Here is a 17327-nt window from a genome sequence, read left to right as displayed (position 1 = left end):
TGAAGAATATAAAACAATCATGTTCACCATAAAACATCATCATAAAACAAAATTAAAATAACACCAACTGTGTTTGAAGAGCACAGTTAGAACAATTCTAGTCTGGGATTTATTTTCATTTGTAATGTTGTCTTTTGGCAGAGATGGTGGATATTAATTTCTTGCCAACCATTCTCCAGTTGCTCATTTGTTGCAGGAACATGCAGCCCTGTTGGTGATAAAGACTAAATCACCAATCTTCTTATAACCAGTCAGACGTCATACCTAAAGAGCTCCCTGGTGTCTTGTTAGGTGAAGATGATTAGATTTTAAGCACACACTGTTCAGTCAGTTACTATTGTACATTGGTTTCTACCTCATGTAAGTTTCTACCAAGTGTTTCTGCATCTTTTACCTTTTCAGTGTCCGTGCAGACCTGAATGGCATTGGGAATGAGGCGAGCTGTCTTCTCTTTCGTCATTGAGCAGATGTCCTTTAGCCGCACTGTCAGCTAAATGCAAACGCGCACAAAAACACAGATATACAGCACACAAACATTATAGTTCTAAGTATGACCCAATACTGTCAGTTAAAAGCGAAACAAAACATGGGAATGCACAGAGATCCTGAGTGATAGCAGGCATACCAATGTTTCCCAGCGGAAAATGTTGCTATAGAAACAGATCCAGTTCTCAGAGAGGTAGAGTCGTCCCTGCAGGAGGATGTCCCTTTGAAGAGCACACGAGTAGTCTGAAACATAAAGAAGGCACAAAATCAGAGAGGAAACACCAGCAAACACGAAGTAGGATGTGACATTACAGGTTAAAAGGCATACAAAGGCATCTGCCAGCCCTGAGATGGCTCCAGTGTGTCTATTAGTCCACTCACCAACAATGAGTCTCTCTGTGTCAGGAAGCTGCTTGAAGAGTTTCCTAAAGTCCTCATTGCGCTGCTTGTATGTCGGGCTCAGCACCTGCAGTTACGAGCAGATTCAGAAACAACCTTAAACACACACATACGCACACAGACACACGTATGCTTCCAAAATGAGCACTCTTCATGCCCTCTCACTCACTACGTTGCAAGTGTTGTGCCTGTCACGCAGCCTGGGCTATTTGTTTCAAAGAGCATGTAAGATAACCTTGTTAAAACCACCCACACGCTTAATCAGGATGTCCAGCCTACTACAGCATAATCATACCATGACTTTCATTGTGTGGGGGATTTTGACAAGCACTGACTATGAATAGTGAATGGCAAGCAGAGGTACATGGTCGGAGTTATCTATAGTATCTAATGATACCTAATAGCAATGCAATTTGTAGTACAAGCTAAAAAAAAAAATCAGTCTGCTGGAGGCCATTCAATACACATTACCGTGTGAGCATTCATAGTATCAGTCACATTCTTGCGTTAGCATTACATAACAGCATGTTTCCAACAATGAGGCTTTTGTTTAGTGACAAGGAAAATGACAAATGATGAAATCTCATGTGTAAACAAAACTTGGTAGTAGTGGTTTGATTAGCCCGGTCAAATGACAGCTTTTCAGCAATGCTCTGTGAGAAATATCCTATTTAATATGATCACACTTTCCTTTCCCGGCCTTGGCAGACTTGATTATTTGCACTGTGAGCTCGCGATGTGTAAAATCTCCAAATGTGTGCAGAAGAGAGGGCTCTCACTGTCTGTGCCAGATGCTTTCCTTTAACAGGAAAGCTTCAGGAAATGATAGCTGCCAATACAGTAACAAGGGGTATACTGAAACAAAAGAAAACATATTCTTCCTCATGAGGACTGGAGAGAAAATATCAGCTTGTTTGCACTATGAATCATTTGAGTAGAGAGTATCTGTATTTGAGAAAAGTGTGGTGATAAGAAAAACTTCTTTTAATTCACGTCAGTGACCTCTCTGAAAGCCTATACCGACTGCATGAAGTTGAATTGAACTGCCTTAACTGCTCACACCATCGTTAGGCTTCTTAAAACGTAGAAACAACCCAAAGCACCTCCATAGTTTATATATCAAGTCACTCAGCACAGGACAGTAACCTGATGATCCTTCAAACAACAGGCCTGTATGAGCGCTGGGAAAATTCAAATAGCTATGAGTCATAACTAAACCAGTTGTTTTTTTAGAAGTGGGGAACTACCACAGAACAACGCTTACAGCAGCATACAGCCAAAGATGGCTGCAAAGCCTTTTCTTTGACCCCCTCTGTTCATGTCCTGTTGGAGCTACATAAATCCTTTCTAACTTTACAGGACTGCTCTGTTCACTCTCATCCTTGTGGCTCTTGGGTTTGACTTTACAAGCGTTAAGACGACTTACAGCAGGAATCTCCTCATTGTCCCATTCAGGGTCCTGAAGGTCTGAAGCAGCCCAGCCCCACTCCCAACCCCACTCCCCTCTGGCTGGACCCTGCAGAAGCCATCCTGCTAATGCCTCATCAAGCTCCAGTAAGGCTTCCCAGTCTGACGTTGTACAATCCTCATCCAATTCCATGTGCATTGCGCCAGATCCTTTTTGGCACCTGGATGGGAGCAAAGTTTCCACAACAAGCCCAAGTGAACTCCCCTGATGTTGCAGGTCTTGTCAGATGCAGTAGGTTTAGAAAATAAGGGCAGACAGAGCTGGTGAGTCCAGTGGTTTGGAAGCCACAGTATCCACCCCCTGTTTTGGTGCTGCCCCCTTTCAGTGTTGAGCGGTGGACACGGCACACTCCAGCCACATGATCCTTGTCTCTCTCTGTCGTTCTCTGGCTCTCCCTCTCTTCCTCTCACACACACAGGGAGAGGAGTTACGGCTGTTGCCCTCTAGTAACCCCAGCCAACAAGTCCTTTATTATCATGCCAGTAGCTTTTCCTTTTTTTCCCGCTTACTCCTCTGAGCTCAGTGTGTGTGTGTGTGTGTGTGTGTGTGTGTGTTGCTGTCCAGGTTGGAGTGCCTTGTCGTAAGTAAGTTGCACCAAAGAGAGAAATGAACGTCTCCAGTTGGTTGAAGTATGTGTCGAGTTCCTATTGCTGTCCGACTGAGTGATTGAGTTACAGAGAACAGATGTGAGCATAACCTCCAGTTACCTCTGCCTGCAAAACAACACCATCAATCTTCACAGGGTCTGCGCTGGGTTGCAGGCCAGAGCTTGAACAGTGTAAATATTTCTGCTTTTTCAGTCGGTTAATTTGTGTTAGAAGAGCCGACTGCGCTGGTGTCGGTGATCAGTAATGATTTGAAGGCAGTGAAGACATGAAGGAATGCCCTCCTTTCTCTTCGCTCTGGATTCATGCTCCTACTTTAGTAACACAACTGTTGTACATGTTCTCCCACTATTCATAACTAAAATATTTTAAGAGTCAAGAAGGTGGACATGGTTATGGAGGTCCCAGTAGTGACAAAGCTTGAATTTCATTGACTCCTGCTAGATGAATTCAAATGTTCAGCCATGATTTGCACCCTACAAATTCTCCCATGACACAGACACTGAAGATACAATCTACAGCAGGAAAGAATAGACAAGACTTGGAAAACAGTCTTCAATCGCAGGCCTCTTGAAAAACAGTGCTGATCATTCACACGCAGCTCTGAGAAGGCCTTCACCCACATTGAGAAGCATGTGGATGAAATTCAGTGAAATGAGGGTTCATCTGCTCGAAAACTGTCGCCAGAACAAGTCATTACTTGTGGTGTCCACGTTCAGAGTCATTTTTTATTTCCTGCTCCTTCTTTTTCACCAAAAAATCAAGCTAATAAACAGGCCATTGTGACCAATTCTGCATCCAGTGCTCAGGTGACAGTGCGAGGCTTGGTATGAGGTAGTTACACAAATTTTTATGGATCTGGTTAACTATTAACCTGCTGGGCAAACAGTAGGGGATGGGAGAGACTGGTACTGTACACCAGGGTGGGGTTAGTGTGTTGAGGAGGGGTGACGGCTTGAGATGTGTGTCCATCCCGTTAAGAACAAAGCCATCCTTTTACTGTGGCTGTTTTTCTATTTGATGGAAGTGTCAGGCGAGGTATGTGGCCATGTGTGTTTTTCAGAGATGCTCACTGCTGTGTCCGTCCACGTAGATCTACACAAACTGAATCACTCATTCACTGGGTTAAGCCCCGACCTGATGTATCCATGTTCTGTTTCTTGGTGGTTTCCCCTGTTGCTGTTTTATTGTTAATTTCCTGTTATTGTTACCACAGAATATTTGCAACAAACTTGCGCAGATGCAAAGCAATAGAACAGGCACTTTCAGACAGCTGTTGAGGAAAGATGGCCACTGTGTGCATCTCTAACAGGCTCAGAACTCACAGGACGGATGGATTTTAAATCATTGTGGTTTCAGTGCCATGGGAGGTCATCATAGCCATGTAGAGGTGCACGATAGTACAGTACAAGCAGGTGTGACCACATACACGTTCAACCACAACCAACTGAAGTGAAAGTTATATCTATTAAGACAATTACATTTATTAAATGATTGATTTTCCTCATTTGTTGTATGAATGTTGATGATCAGTGTTCAAGATATCAGCAACAAAGTGCTGAGAACATGTCATGAATGACTCAAAAGGTTATGTGTCCTCCTCCTCTGAGTTTACTAAAGTTAATTAATAGTGCAAATTATAGTGCTATGTCAAATGTTAAATTCCAAAAGGTACACATCTGCATATCTGCTGAAAATAAAGGTGCTGTCAGACCAAAACACACACTTGCATGGTTGGGCCAAAAACTGGCATACAAAGGAAATAGCATGGGAAGGGCTGTGAACGTAACGGGAAGGAGCTAATAAGGATAGCATCAACATCAGTCCACAATGTCGGAAATTAAAAAGCTTTTTATTAAACGTTTCATCGTTTCCCTGCCATTCATCTCTGTTACTGTTCTCACACTCGCTACAACCAAGCAGCATCTCTCCTTCTCTGCTGCTTGGATTATTTTGCCATGTAGTTACATAACAGGAATATAAACAAGTATTATTTACTGACAAAGAAGTCAGTCCCACCCCTCTCGTAAACCATCAGCACATTGGTGAACGTTGCCGTTTTGTGGGTCAGAGTTGAGTTAAGCCATGGTAACACCAAATCATTTGCTCCTCATTTATGGGTATGTAAAACGCAGTGAGACACGTTAGCTTCACTCCAAAGTTCAATGTGACTGCGAAATTGCAAAGTTCTCCAGTGCCACACGATTTCCTGTCCCCTCCTACTTTTGACCAAACCGTGCAAATAAATTTTGCAAGGTGGTCGGACTGCACCTTTAATTTAGCTGCAAAGCTTTGGAGAAAAGAAAAGGAGGCTGGTCAAACCCTCCATTTATCATACACATGAATAGGAAGTCTTCTCTACTGGTACGACTGCTCACACGTGTTAATGAGACATATCCAGCTTTATCTACACTGGCAATATTTGTTAGTTTGATCAGTTCATTGTTGATTTTAGTCTTTTAGTGGGATTTGTTGATGATACGTTAATGACAAGAGCAGACGGTCCAAGATTCCTGTACACTTAATGTACAGTACACTGTGCTGTTAGCCGGCTGTATGTGATGTGTAAACAAGACATTTACATTAACAGGGTACAAGTAAGCACAGCATCAACTTGAGATTGTTACGTGTTATGCTCCTTTACATAAAAAAAAAGTTAAGACAGTGTCTGGACTGTCTGAAACAAGCCTCCGTTAAACACAGCAACATTTTGCTGTATAACTTTAAAACCTCCAAAGTAATCTGTGTTGTCTTCTGATTGTCATACTGGAACCACAAAAACTGTATGTCCTAGTTTCCATGTTTATTAGGATGTGAAAAAAAGAATCAGGGTGGAGGGAAGCATGCTGGGACTCCATTCCCCCTTTTGTTCAAAGGCATTCAAAACTCGTCCAGACAGCCTTGTGATTGTTGATTTGTTTAGTACAGTGAGGAACTCAGTACACTTATCACCACCTGCTGTATATTAAAATTAGAAGTATGTGCAGTGACAGGCTTGTGACCTCATCTGAGGGACTGGAAAATACATATGCAAACAATAAATATACTCCAAAGCTGCTGTACAGGGCTTTAGGCGGTCAAACATGTATGTCCATGTTGACATTTCAAGAACTTTTCCAAAAGTGTTTTTTTTATTTGGGTGGTAACAAGTGAGTGAGTGATGGGGGGGTGGGGGACTGAGAACCGAGAGACAGAGAAAGGTATCCAGGGTTGCACAAGAATACAAGTCATGCTTACTCTCAGAATGTGTTGTCTTTCATGCTGGAGAGAGAGGGGAAGGACGTCCACACAGAGGGATAGAAAAAGAAAAATGACATAAAATGGGAAAATAATCCAACAGTGACACTTCTGGATGAACTAGGGCTTTACACCGAATAGCTCACTCTGTAGGCTCAATCAATACAGCAGGTTCATTTAAAAGGTCACTGAATACAATTACCAGGGGGGCTGCTCATTAAAGTACCACAGAGAAAGAATAACAGGGTGCTAAGAAACAGTGTTAGCACGCCATCTTGTGGTGCAATGTAAAACGGCAACACTGTGTTTTTGTATACTGTGCGTGTGTATGCGTGTCATAAATAAGGAACTTCGGTAAAGCATCATACCCCACTGTAAACTCTCCATTCCCTTGATTTGCTGTTGTCGACTTATAAACACATGGTAACCTGTGCCTGGAGGTCCATTAACCCGGTGACATTTTTTGTTGGTGCTCTAGGAAACAAGGTCTGGGACAAACCCCCTTCCATCTCACACAGCTGCTACTAAAACAACTCCAGGAGACTCATCGGAGTGACCCAAATGACAGAAACAAGCATGCACCCATATAAAAAAAATAAATAAATCACATATGTTAATAATTAAAAAACATGTAGGACTTACGTTGTACCAGCTTTGGCTCTTCTGTGGAGAGAAACAGAGAGAGAGACAGAGGAAACATTTAACTCTTTGAAACTAGAAAATAGTGCAGCAGGCTTGTGGGCTCATACAGACATAAGGTGTGAAACATGATCAACCTGATCATAACAAGTAACAGCAGGCGTGAAGGTTAAACTGTCCCACACACTTTATTCCTGCCAGAAATCACAGGAAGTCAACACTATATAAATACCCACGGCATCTGTTTGTTTATACTGTTCTTGAATATACCTTCAAAATGCTGAGGTAAATATAAGTGTCCAGTTCCAGTTTAATTACTTTGGTACTTAAATGATAATAACAACAACAGAATGACACAAACTTTGAAATTGAAATTAAATATAAGAGAACATAATAAAATAGTGTAATTATTATTATTACTGTATTTTTAATATTAATATACTGCAATATGTCTGACTTACACCTCATGAAATCATTCCATCACATATGATTTTTGAATACTGCACATTTTAGAGCAGCACAGTTTGAGAAACTTCTCAGTTAACAAGTTAATGATGTAACTGGTGAAATGATTTCACCTTCATTATATATTGAATTACCTACAGTGGCTGTTTATTGACATTCATAGATTATGTCAGCGATAACTAACATTTATCATTTTGGAGGCTCTTCAATAGCAACCAAAATGACTCTGTTTCTGTTTTCTAACAGCAGAGGGCACCAGAGATCTTAATGCCTATGACGCTTTAACATTCCCAGCAGAAGAGTAAACACACTTTCTGCTCTAATCATCTAATAGCAAAAGTCCTAGAGTGGAAACATGCATGTGGTCATTCAGAGGCTAAAGAAGAAGGAAGGTATTCAGGGAGAGAAGAGGGAGAAGGGGTAAAAAGCAATAACCATTGTCTGATTGCAACAGAACAATGATTAAAACCACATTTTAAGTTAAAGCAAAGAGCCTCACAAATTGCCACATCAATTGCATCACAGCTAATCGTTCACTTCTCCTTTTCCCTTTTGTGCCTGTAGTGGTCTGACTTTTCAAGGATTGGTGTTTGAGCAGCGTTAACGAGCGGCGAGCTGCAGTAGTGGAGCCCGAGGCCTGACTGTAACGACAGCCAGGCTAATGTGGGCTAATCTGATTTGAAGGTGACACAGGAGAAGAATTACTGTGAAGCCACTGTCTGGATGAGGTGTGTGTGCCACTGTGTTTGACCTTCTGTGACTGCACACTAGTGAGATTGTGACATTTACTGTATGTGAGCAAGAGGAACACACAGCAAGAAAAGTTTTTCAAGTTTCAACAGTTTTGTTTTTGTTTTGTTTATATATATATATATATATATATATATATATATATATATATATATATATATATATATATTGTACAAAGCTATATAATACATCTACATTTTCATAACTTTGGCTGAATGGGTTTTGTTCGATGAGTTTTATGAATTATTTGGCCAGAAAAAATAGTCCATCATGCATTACAGTGAGTTGTATTGTTTGGATCATCACTAGTTACTTTATCGGTAATTAATCAGTAAGAATCACACTTGGATTAACATTTTTCGTTTGACCATTTGCCATTGAATTAAAAAGTTAATATTGGGAGAGAATAAAAAAAGAAAGACCTTTTAAAATACTTCTGTGGCTGTCTTCTCATTACAAAATCAATCAACAGAACAAAAGAGATCTGTAAATTCCAGATTACAACGCATTTTAAATAAATGTTCAGTAAAAGGACATTTTAAAATAAACAGTTGTGACAGTGTATAAATCGATGTCCTTTCACATTAATTCAGGGGATGAAAAGCATTGGAAAGTACACGAGGGACTGAAACTATCAAAAGGGGGTCCTACAGTCGCACACATACAGAGTAAGTGGAGGATCAGGGGATTTGATGGGGGCCAGCCAGGATTGTCAATGGGTCAAATGAAACAAGAAGTAATGCTTACTTTAATCAGTTTTAGTCTGTCATACTGAAAGAAACATTAAAGAGAAAACAAAATGTTAACCAAAGCAGTGAGAACACAGACACAGAAAGAAACAGAAAGTGAGCGAGAGAAAGCTGAGGCTACTAAACCTGACATCAAAAACGTTACTGTGCTATGACATGTCCGTCTAGCTTATATGTTACATGAGAAGCCGGATTGATTATTGTTTATTTTTCGCACTGCTGTCATCATTTAGCATTTGCTGCAGAGATGCACGTGTCCCTCGTTTCGCTCAATGCGATCACACTGCTCCGATGACCTCTCGACATGTCTGAGGTCATGTGACGATAGCTGGACCACCGGGGCTCACGTGGGGGGATTGCAGTCGGGTTGGGGGTGGGTGCTTTGACTGTGGCACAGAAATGAAAAGTGATGTAATCAATTGGGATGCGTGTGCGTGCGTGTGTGTAATGGATGTGTGCAAACGCATTGCAGCAAATAGAGCGTCATGAAGCTGGTCTTCACGCAAATCGGTGTTTTGTAAATTCATTGTTTTATAGCGGCTCCCTGTTAGCAACACACTGAAAAGTAGCAATTTACATGGATGACAGTATGGCCAGTGGACTAAAATGTGACACCAGTCTGCAGCACGTTGACTGAACGGGGAGGGCATTTTTGGCTTGTGGTGCGAGGAAAGAAAAAAAAAAAAAAGCAGGAGGGATTCTCTCATGTGGCAACAGAGAGGCTGCTCAAATAATAATGTTGTCCTGGAGCTCTGGACTGGGATGCTGGCAGGATTTGCTGTGTTTATCCCTCTGCAGTTGAGCAGCACAACACATATAAAACTCTCATTACTACACTGTAACGACGCCACAAATTTGTAAAGAGCGACAGAGCAAAGGCCAAAAAATATTTAAGATTTTATAAGGAACTTTCACCAGAAACATTTATTTTGATTCTTCCACTCTTCTTTATTATACTATGCATCTGTTTTATGTTTTTTTTTTTGTTTCTTTTAGTTAGGAAACCATCCTGATGTGGTGTTTATACACAGTATGTATACCAAGCTTCATATAATGTAATCAGCAGCTTGCCATATTGCACATTACCAGATAGGAAAAGAAAGGAAAGGACAGGAAGAGGAAAAGGAAAGAGAGTCACTGAGGTTGCATAGAGTTGTTGGCTTCAAGAAATGTCCATTTGCTATGATTGTGGGTGTAGATGGGATTTGTAACAGTTGCATTGTGCACAGGAGCAAGCTGGGCTCAGGGTGAAGCAACTGGGTTTGGACATTTCCACAGAGCAGCTCACAAGACAAGAGGTGGGGCACTGGGGAAAGGTGGGCACAGAAATATTCAGAAAAACAGAAAAAAGAGTAATGCTTACTTTGGAAAGTCGCTTGTGAGACTAGCATGCAACCAGGAGAAGAACAAAGAAAAATCAGAAAAAATGAAAACAAAAATGAGAAATAAACAACAAGAACAAACAGCTGAAAGTACCAACAGAAGAGCTGCACAGTCATTGTAAGATAGCACACATTATGACATGGCATGTAGCAGCTGCAGCAAAGAGAGATGGTGTGCACACTGTGTTGTGGAGACAAAAAAATATTCAAATAAAGGGGAATAAAAAGTGATTTAAACCAGCAGAGACAGATGAAGACAAAATGAGCAGGTAAGAAATGGAGGGTGACATGACTTGGCCTTTTTCTAACATTTATGGGAGCTCAATTAAGTGCTGAGTGTAAAAACAACAGGGCCACATGCACCTTCTGTGAAATAACCAGAATATGTGATTTAATGAAGACTTTAAGAAACATCTCTACATTTTATCTTCCTTGACTTATCTATCAAGAGTCCAGACCATGAGCTTACTGATCCATCCTTTATACTTTCATAATATAAATAACAAATAGCTATTCACACATCTAGAAAACACATCTGCCATCCAGTTCTATCTATTCTTACATGCCTGTGTTGTCTGTGCTTTGGGAGAGTTTGCTTTCTGTAATCATTCCTTAATAAAACTTCAGTATTAAAGACTTTAGCTGAAAGTTACTTGGACTTCCTCAGACTGCTGATCCCTCATATCAGTTGTAATTTAACGATAAATGCTAATGATAAAATGTTTGAAATACCATATAGAGATAAACAGCATAACCTGTATGTGCATAGTGTCTTGTGGAAATGTGTTTATAAGTGTAGGAACAGGTAAATCAACTATAAGGGCCTGAAACACAATGATCATGACTGAGGTAACAAAGACATATTTGTAATAAAGCCTTTCAGAAACAAGAACAGTGAGCGACTCAGTGTCACAGTTCGTTGATGAATGATCTACTGTTTTGTCATTTTCACTCTTCATCTCATCTTGCTTTCACTGTGGGCAATAGCTTAAGTACAAATAAATTAAGCTAAGCCATAATCAACGTATTTAATTTACCACAACTCAACTCTAGGAAGATGTAAAAGAGGCTTTTACTACTTGATTACAGGCCTGATGACAGAATTTCACTAGTCAACTGTCCTTTCTGTCATTTGACTGTAGTTTAGTTTAGAAGTAACGAGTTTGGCAAGAACGACATAAAGTCAATAGGCACTCATAACATATACGTCACTACACTGGGGGGAAAAAACAACTCTGACGTGCTTATGTGGTCACAGTTAATGAATGGCTCCTTAAGAGTTCATTGATCATCTCTATTTTCATATACTCATTAAGACTTCCCTCTGATGATACTGAACCTCAGGCGATGCAACCTGATGCCACAGTGTGATGAGTTGTTTCTACTTCACACAACAATAGGATATTTAATCTCGCTTTCCTCTCTCTAAAGCAGCTACTGTGCAAACAGGTAAGAAATCTCCTGGTTGCTCACCTTTGAATTCTTTCCCCCGCTCCGTGCTGACTGCACAGAGTATGTTCTCTGGACAACCTGCTCAGGGGTGGAGGGCGACTTGTCAGAGGAGTGGTCAGAGCCCTTCTCCACCATGTTCTCACCCTCCTGGCTCTGTGGTGTGGGAGAGCGCGAGCGTTTACGCAGGACTGGTGAGCAGGCGGGTGTGCTCTTGTTCGAGTTACTGGCAGTGCTGGAAGGAAAGAGAGAGGGAAAGAGGGATAAGAAAACGACGCATTCATTCTGAGTTATTTCATGGTGAATCAAATTGAACCAAATCAAAAAGTGCATCAGAGAAAACACGATGTTTACATCAGGCAAGGTGGTTCCTGAATACTGCCTACTGATCAGCCTGGACAGGAACACAGCACACACGCCGTTTCCTCAGAATTACATCACTGGAGGCTTAAGGGGCTTGAAGCACCATGTGCTAACCTGGCTTATAACAGCTAAGCTAATACAGGAAACCACCACCACCAACAACAACAACAACAACAACAGCAGTTGTGAGGGAAACCTGTAGTAAACTACATCGCTGAGGGTTTTCTCAACGTTGCTGCACTTTTAAATGGAACTGGACATCGATATGTCTGTCTTTTTTAAGTATTTCACTGATTCTGTGTTCATTTAACTTTTTATTTTAAATTCTTTTCCCATGAAATACTAAAATAGTTTCCATGCCTGTAGTAAAGCTATGGAAAACACTCTGCAAAACTGAAGGAGGATTAAATGATCACAGATATGGTGCTAGGTGGGAAGCATCGTGCCTTTAAAGGAGGCTTACGGCCTGTGATTTTGTCATCTCACATTAACATAGCATGTAGACCTTTACATCTAAATGGAAGGACTGTTGTCATATGTCAGGTAGTCCCTGTCCTCCATCGTACACCAAGTTCCTATCAGGTAGCATACACAGCGGCTCAGCAAGAAGCCTTCTCCTCACCATGGCAGAAGCTAACAAAAGGCTCTGTAAGTGATCTGTGTGGCAGGGTGCCCGGCAGGCCCGGTTACTTGACATGGCGTTACACAAGCCATTACATCACTGCCGGCCAATGGGTGCTGTTAGTGGCCATGAATTACTGATCTACTGTTACATTCGATACTTCAGTGCAGCTCGGAGCACTGAATCACAGACAGCAGTGTTGACAGTTTCTGTCCAGTTGTCCTTTCGTACATGTAGCTAGTTGATTTCACATCTGCTTAATACAAGGAGAGAGATGTGGTACATTATGACACACCCGACATTAACAGTGATCTGTTTACCAATTGGTCTGCTGTTCAGCGGATGACCACTGTGACTCCACTGTACACTGTGTACTCTGCACTTACTACTGATTACGTCCTCCTGACCTGATTAGGAGTAAATGTGGGAGAAGTCTCCCAGTTGCTGAACATGCATTACACAAAGTACACATCCAATACAACCACAGCCGAGCAGAAGTTGAATTGCGCTCTATTTAACAAATTCATTGGGTTAACAGGTGGTGTTCACCGTAATTTATTTTCAGACATGCACTGGAATCCTGAACTTCTCTAGATATCACCCAAAGGAGCTATGTGTGAGTCAGTTGGCCCTCACATTAAATGTGTGTTGCCCTCAATCAAAGTCCGGGTTACGTCTGATTGAGCCCATGTGCAAATACAGCAGATATTATTCTGGAGTATTCACATCAAGCGAGTGGGTCTGAAAGGACTGCTGTCTTTCAGGAACAGGGGTAACGTACGTACATAACGCATCGTCTGCAATAGCATCGACTAGCTCTGCTTTGATCCACTGTAAACAAAACACGGTTATTCCCGAAATGTGCTTTTTGAGTCATGTTGAGTAGAGTGTGACAGTACCAGAGCATGAAGTCAGAGTACAAACACAGTGCACTGATATTCATTATGCATGATAATCTGTGTCTAAGCCAGGAGACTTTCTGGATTACAAGCACACACCGTAAGTATGACAATTGGCAGACAAGTGAGCCAGACAAGGCTTTCACCCCATGAAAGCCCTTTTATTGGATGATGTCCTTGACAACATCCATATTAATCAATTAAATTGATGAAATTTGCTACGTCCAAAAGTAACTGTGCTTTTGATGTTTAATAATTTTTTTTACAGCGTATGTTTTTTCATGATAAAGACAGAAGTGGTCTCTACTGTAAGTGTGGTGGCTTGTCTTGATTAACAAACAACCCGAGAAACCCTGCACACTAATGGCTGTTTGCTTAGCAACTCATTAAATTCCTGAAACAAAAATTGAGAACTGGGAAAACTAAGAACAACTTCAGTTACCGTTTGTGTATAGTAGTATAGAAGTAATAGTGCAAGGGTCTGTTATACAGTATAGGTCGGTATACAGTAATACACAAGTGAGACAAGAGGCCATGACCCGTACATGCTAGTTACTTCCTGGCAGAGACCCTACTATTCTGTTTGTCTAATTTAACTGAACCATTTCTCACAATGAGTCACAGTTATTATTAGTGGCCATTTTAACATCCAAGAAGTATATAATAACATATTTATTATTCATGTTATATAATAAATGAGCAGCAAATTATCTATTTAGAGAAAAGTAACAATTGCTATTAACTTATTAACAATTTTAATTTTGGACTGCTAGATCTCAAATGCTTCAGATCTTCCACAACCTCTTCTCTATGTATCCTACGAGCTTTTCTAATATGCTGCCCAAAATCTCAATATCTACATCATCCAGGATCCTGGTATTGGAGGGTATGCCATTTAACATGACATCCAGAATGCTGTGTGATATACAGATCTGAATTACAACACATAATGACATGACTTTTCAAAATACTCCAAAACAACTGTGTCATATTGTAAAGAGTCTTTGACAAGACAAACGGAAAGAAAAATAATCACACTCCACATCACAGTGTGAAGGTCAACAATGGCCCCGCAGTAATCCCATTTTAAATGGGTCCATGCACACACACACACACATATATATGAGAAAACCAAAGCATTTAATAGAGAATCATCTCTCAGATTTTCCCTCCGTGCAAAAACTGACATGATCTGTCTGTAAAGGGACCTCCACTTGTTGTTTTAAGCAGAAGAGGAATTCACAGATCACCTTGCCTTTCCAGATACACGGCAGTGAACAATGGGAACACGACTCCATCATCAGCATATGAATGAGTAAGCCTAGTCAGTCATTCACACAACAGTTTGCTCTTTGAACCTGCATGGTGGTGTGTATAGAGTCAACATGCAGCTGATGCTACCCTGAAGAGAAGCAGACAAAAGAATCTATCACAGACGCTTTGTTAGTAACATAACACTGATAAACTGACATAATGCAATAGTACCTGTCAGTGCATTAACTGTAGACTGTAATGCCACAGTCACTGAATAAAAAAGCAGTCAGCCGTCATAATAATAATAGACACAGCTGTTGAGGCGGCACTCGTGAGCTATTGAGTTCTAGAGCCGCATTTGGTGGTGATCAGGAGACTGCGTCTTACATTTGACTGTAAACAGTAGAGAGACAGAGCTGACAAACAATTTAACAATTAAAAAGCCAGCACCACCCACACGACGGCAAAGCTTAAACAGAGATGAGCTTAGAATGATCGCTATAGCAACACTGAATAGAGAGGGCGATTTAAATATTCAGTCTGACTAAATATACTAAACAAGACCAGCTGTTTGAGGTGCTGCCTGAGCAGGAAATACAGAAGGGACCCAACGTGATGGACAGTAGTACGTCTCTAAGTTTGGACACAAGCATGCATTTCATCATACCATTTCCTATTGAGGTGTTCATTCTGAATTTGTGTGCCATATTTCGTTTAAGATGCACTTGCAACACATTCTGCTAAACTTATATTAGGCTATGTTAACTTAAGTGTCTCAAAAGAATGATATTGCACATACAGAATATGTTGTTTTGTGGTTGAGAAAACTAACTGCAACTTGTTTATTCATGAAACAGGTAACTGTGCTTTTGTTAGATAAACAAATCTTACAGTAAATCAAGACGTTGGAGGCAACACCTTAATTATAAAAACACTAAAATCTCAAATTTTGTACAGCACAACATGTTCATTTGCATACCGTGAGAGAAGGATTGGTGCCAGGGGGCATGAGCCCAAAACCCGTCTGTATTACAGAGCTCTGCACAGAGAGACACACTTCAAGGTGTTGCTCACACAGGATCCCCATGTCAGTCACTATATTATAGTTTAAGTTCCTATGTATAGAGAGAAAGGGGAAAAAAAAGAGAAACAAACATGCTGCATGTGCCACTTTGTTACAGTCTTTTCTTTAAATAAGCTCTAAAGCTCTAAATCCAACCAGCTCAAGCTGTCCAAACGCTCCGCTTGACAATACACTAGAGTTCCGGGTCTTTCTGACGGCCCCACTTGTTTTCACAGTTTTGCTGACCCTGGAAAAAACCCATCTGGCAGTGACCCTTCAGCTCTGCTTGCTTTGAAAAGGCCATGAGGAGCACCGGCATCCACTGCGCATGCACACACAGGAATGCGCATACGGTACACAGAAGCAGACATAAACACAGTCATGCGCGTTGACACAGAGCACATACGCCCCCGTTCTGCAGAAGCACATCCCTCACATTTTACTGAAATTATAAACTTAGCAACATCAACAAAATAGTACAACCTCACCCACCTCCACGTAGAAATGCTCCCATGAACTGTGCATATTAAATAACGAAACCTACCCCACCCATCCACTCTTTCTGCACATGCAACATGCACACTCTCGTACATGCATCACAGAGCCTGCCATACCCCTGCTGAAAGACACAGTCCCTCAGCACCTCGCCGTAGCAGCCCTCAAGGCAGCGACAGCCCTTGTTGGCCACCGTGACACACTCAAACACGACCATGTCCTCGCAGGCAGCACCCGGTACTGAGCTGTTCATCCAGTGGATCATCCCCCAGACGGCACGCTGCACTTTCCTTTCACTCTCAGTGTGAGGGAAGAAAGGTGGCTCGGAATATAAATGGAGAGAGAGAGGGAGAGAAAAGATGGAAGAAGCAGGCTGGGAGATTTTCTTTAGCAGGCTTAGGGCCACTGATCTTCCCCAGCCAGCTCTGATCTCCTAATAACCAGCTTACATTGCCCTTAACACCACCTGCCAAAGAGGCATTGGTGGTCTGAGGTGCGGCAGCCCCCCCCCCTCCCTTGGACTCTCCTTCTAAATAGTACAAATTGATCTTGCCAAGCAGAGAACCAATCATTATGAAGGCTCCATACAATTCTGCGTGAACGCAGGCAGGCAGTTGTTCTCAGCACTAACCTGGTTGTAGCCATTTAGAGAGCCGCTCCGCAGCGATCAGCCCTTTTCAAACGGCTTCATTCACACAGTGGGAGCCATGGATGAGGCATAGGAGGAAGAAGCGGAGGAGGGGGGGGAGAGGATAGGAGAGAGAGGGATGAGGGATAGAGGGGAGGAGGAGGGTGGACAAGTTCCGGTGCATTCCAGGAGGATGGGAGGAAAAGGAGGTAGAAGCAGACGCAGCAGAGAGCAGGGACATAAACGCTGGAGATGTCTGTTTTTGTTCTCAGTCTGCTCTGCTTTGTCAAACTGAGGCTGATCAGCTCCCGTTCCCTCTTAGCAACCTGCACTGTTCTATTCCCCCCCTTTTCTTCCGCTGCTCTCCCAGTCGT

General features: G+C 41.7%; 1 protein-coding gene across 4 annotated transcripts in view; it reads right to left on the bottom strand.

Moving 5' to 3' along the window:
- The window catches only part of gramd1bb (GRAM domain containing 1Bb), a 56612-nt gene that overhangs the window by 9639 nt on the left and 29646 nt on the right, over positions 1-17327 (bottom strand). For 2 of the 4 annotated variants that reach the window (XM_026340543.1, XM_026340560.1), the window contains 6 exons: positions 11654-11864; positions 6838-6858; positions 6196-6219; positions 868-952; positions 626-729; positions 395-490 (listed from right to left, as the gene is read on the bottom strand). In XM_026340543.1, the coding sequence (XP_026196328.1) occupies positions 395-490; positions 626-729; positions 868-952; positions 6196-6219; positions 6838-6858; positions 11654-11864 (541 nt within the window). Of the gene's footprint in view, positions 1-394; positions 491-625; positions 730-867; positions 953-6195; positions 6220-6837; positions 6859-11653; positions 11865-15746; positions 15863-17327 lie in introns of those variants that run through there. The other 2 variants (XM_026340568.1, XM_026340552.1) reach the window with 2 other exon arrangements.

This window comes from Anabas testudineus, chromosome 13, assembly GCF_900324465.2.
Source record: "Anabas testudineus chromosome 13, fAnaTes1.2, whole genome shotgun sequence".
Classification (NCBI taxonomy): domain Eukaryota; kingdom Metazoa; phylum Chordata; class Actinopteri; order Anabantiformes; family Anabantidae; genus Anabas; species Anabas testudineus.
The sequence above is the reverse complement of the archived record's forward strand: the minus strand, read 5'-3'. Positions and strand labels throughout refer to the sequence as shown.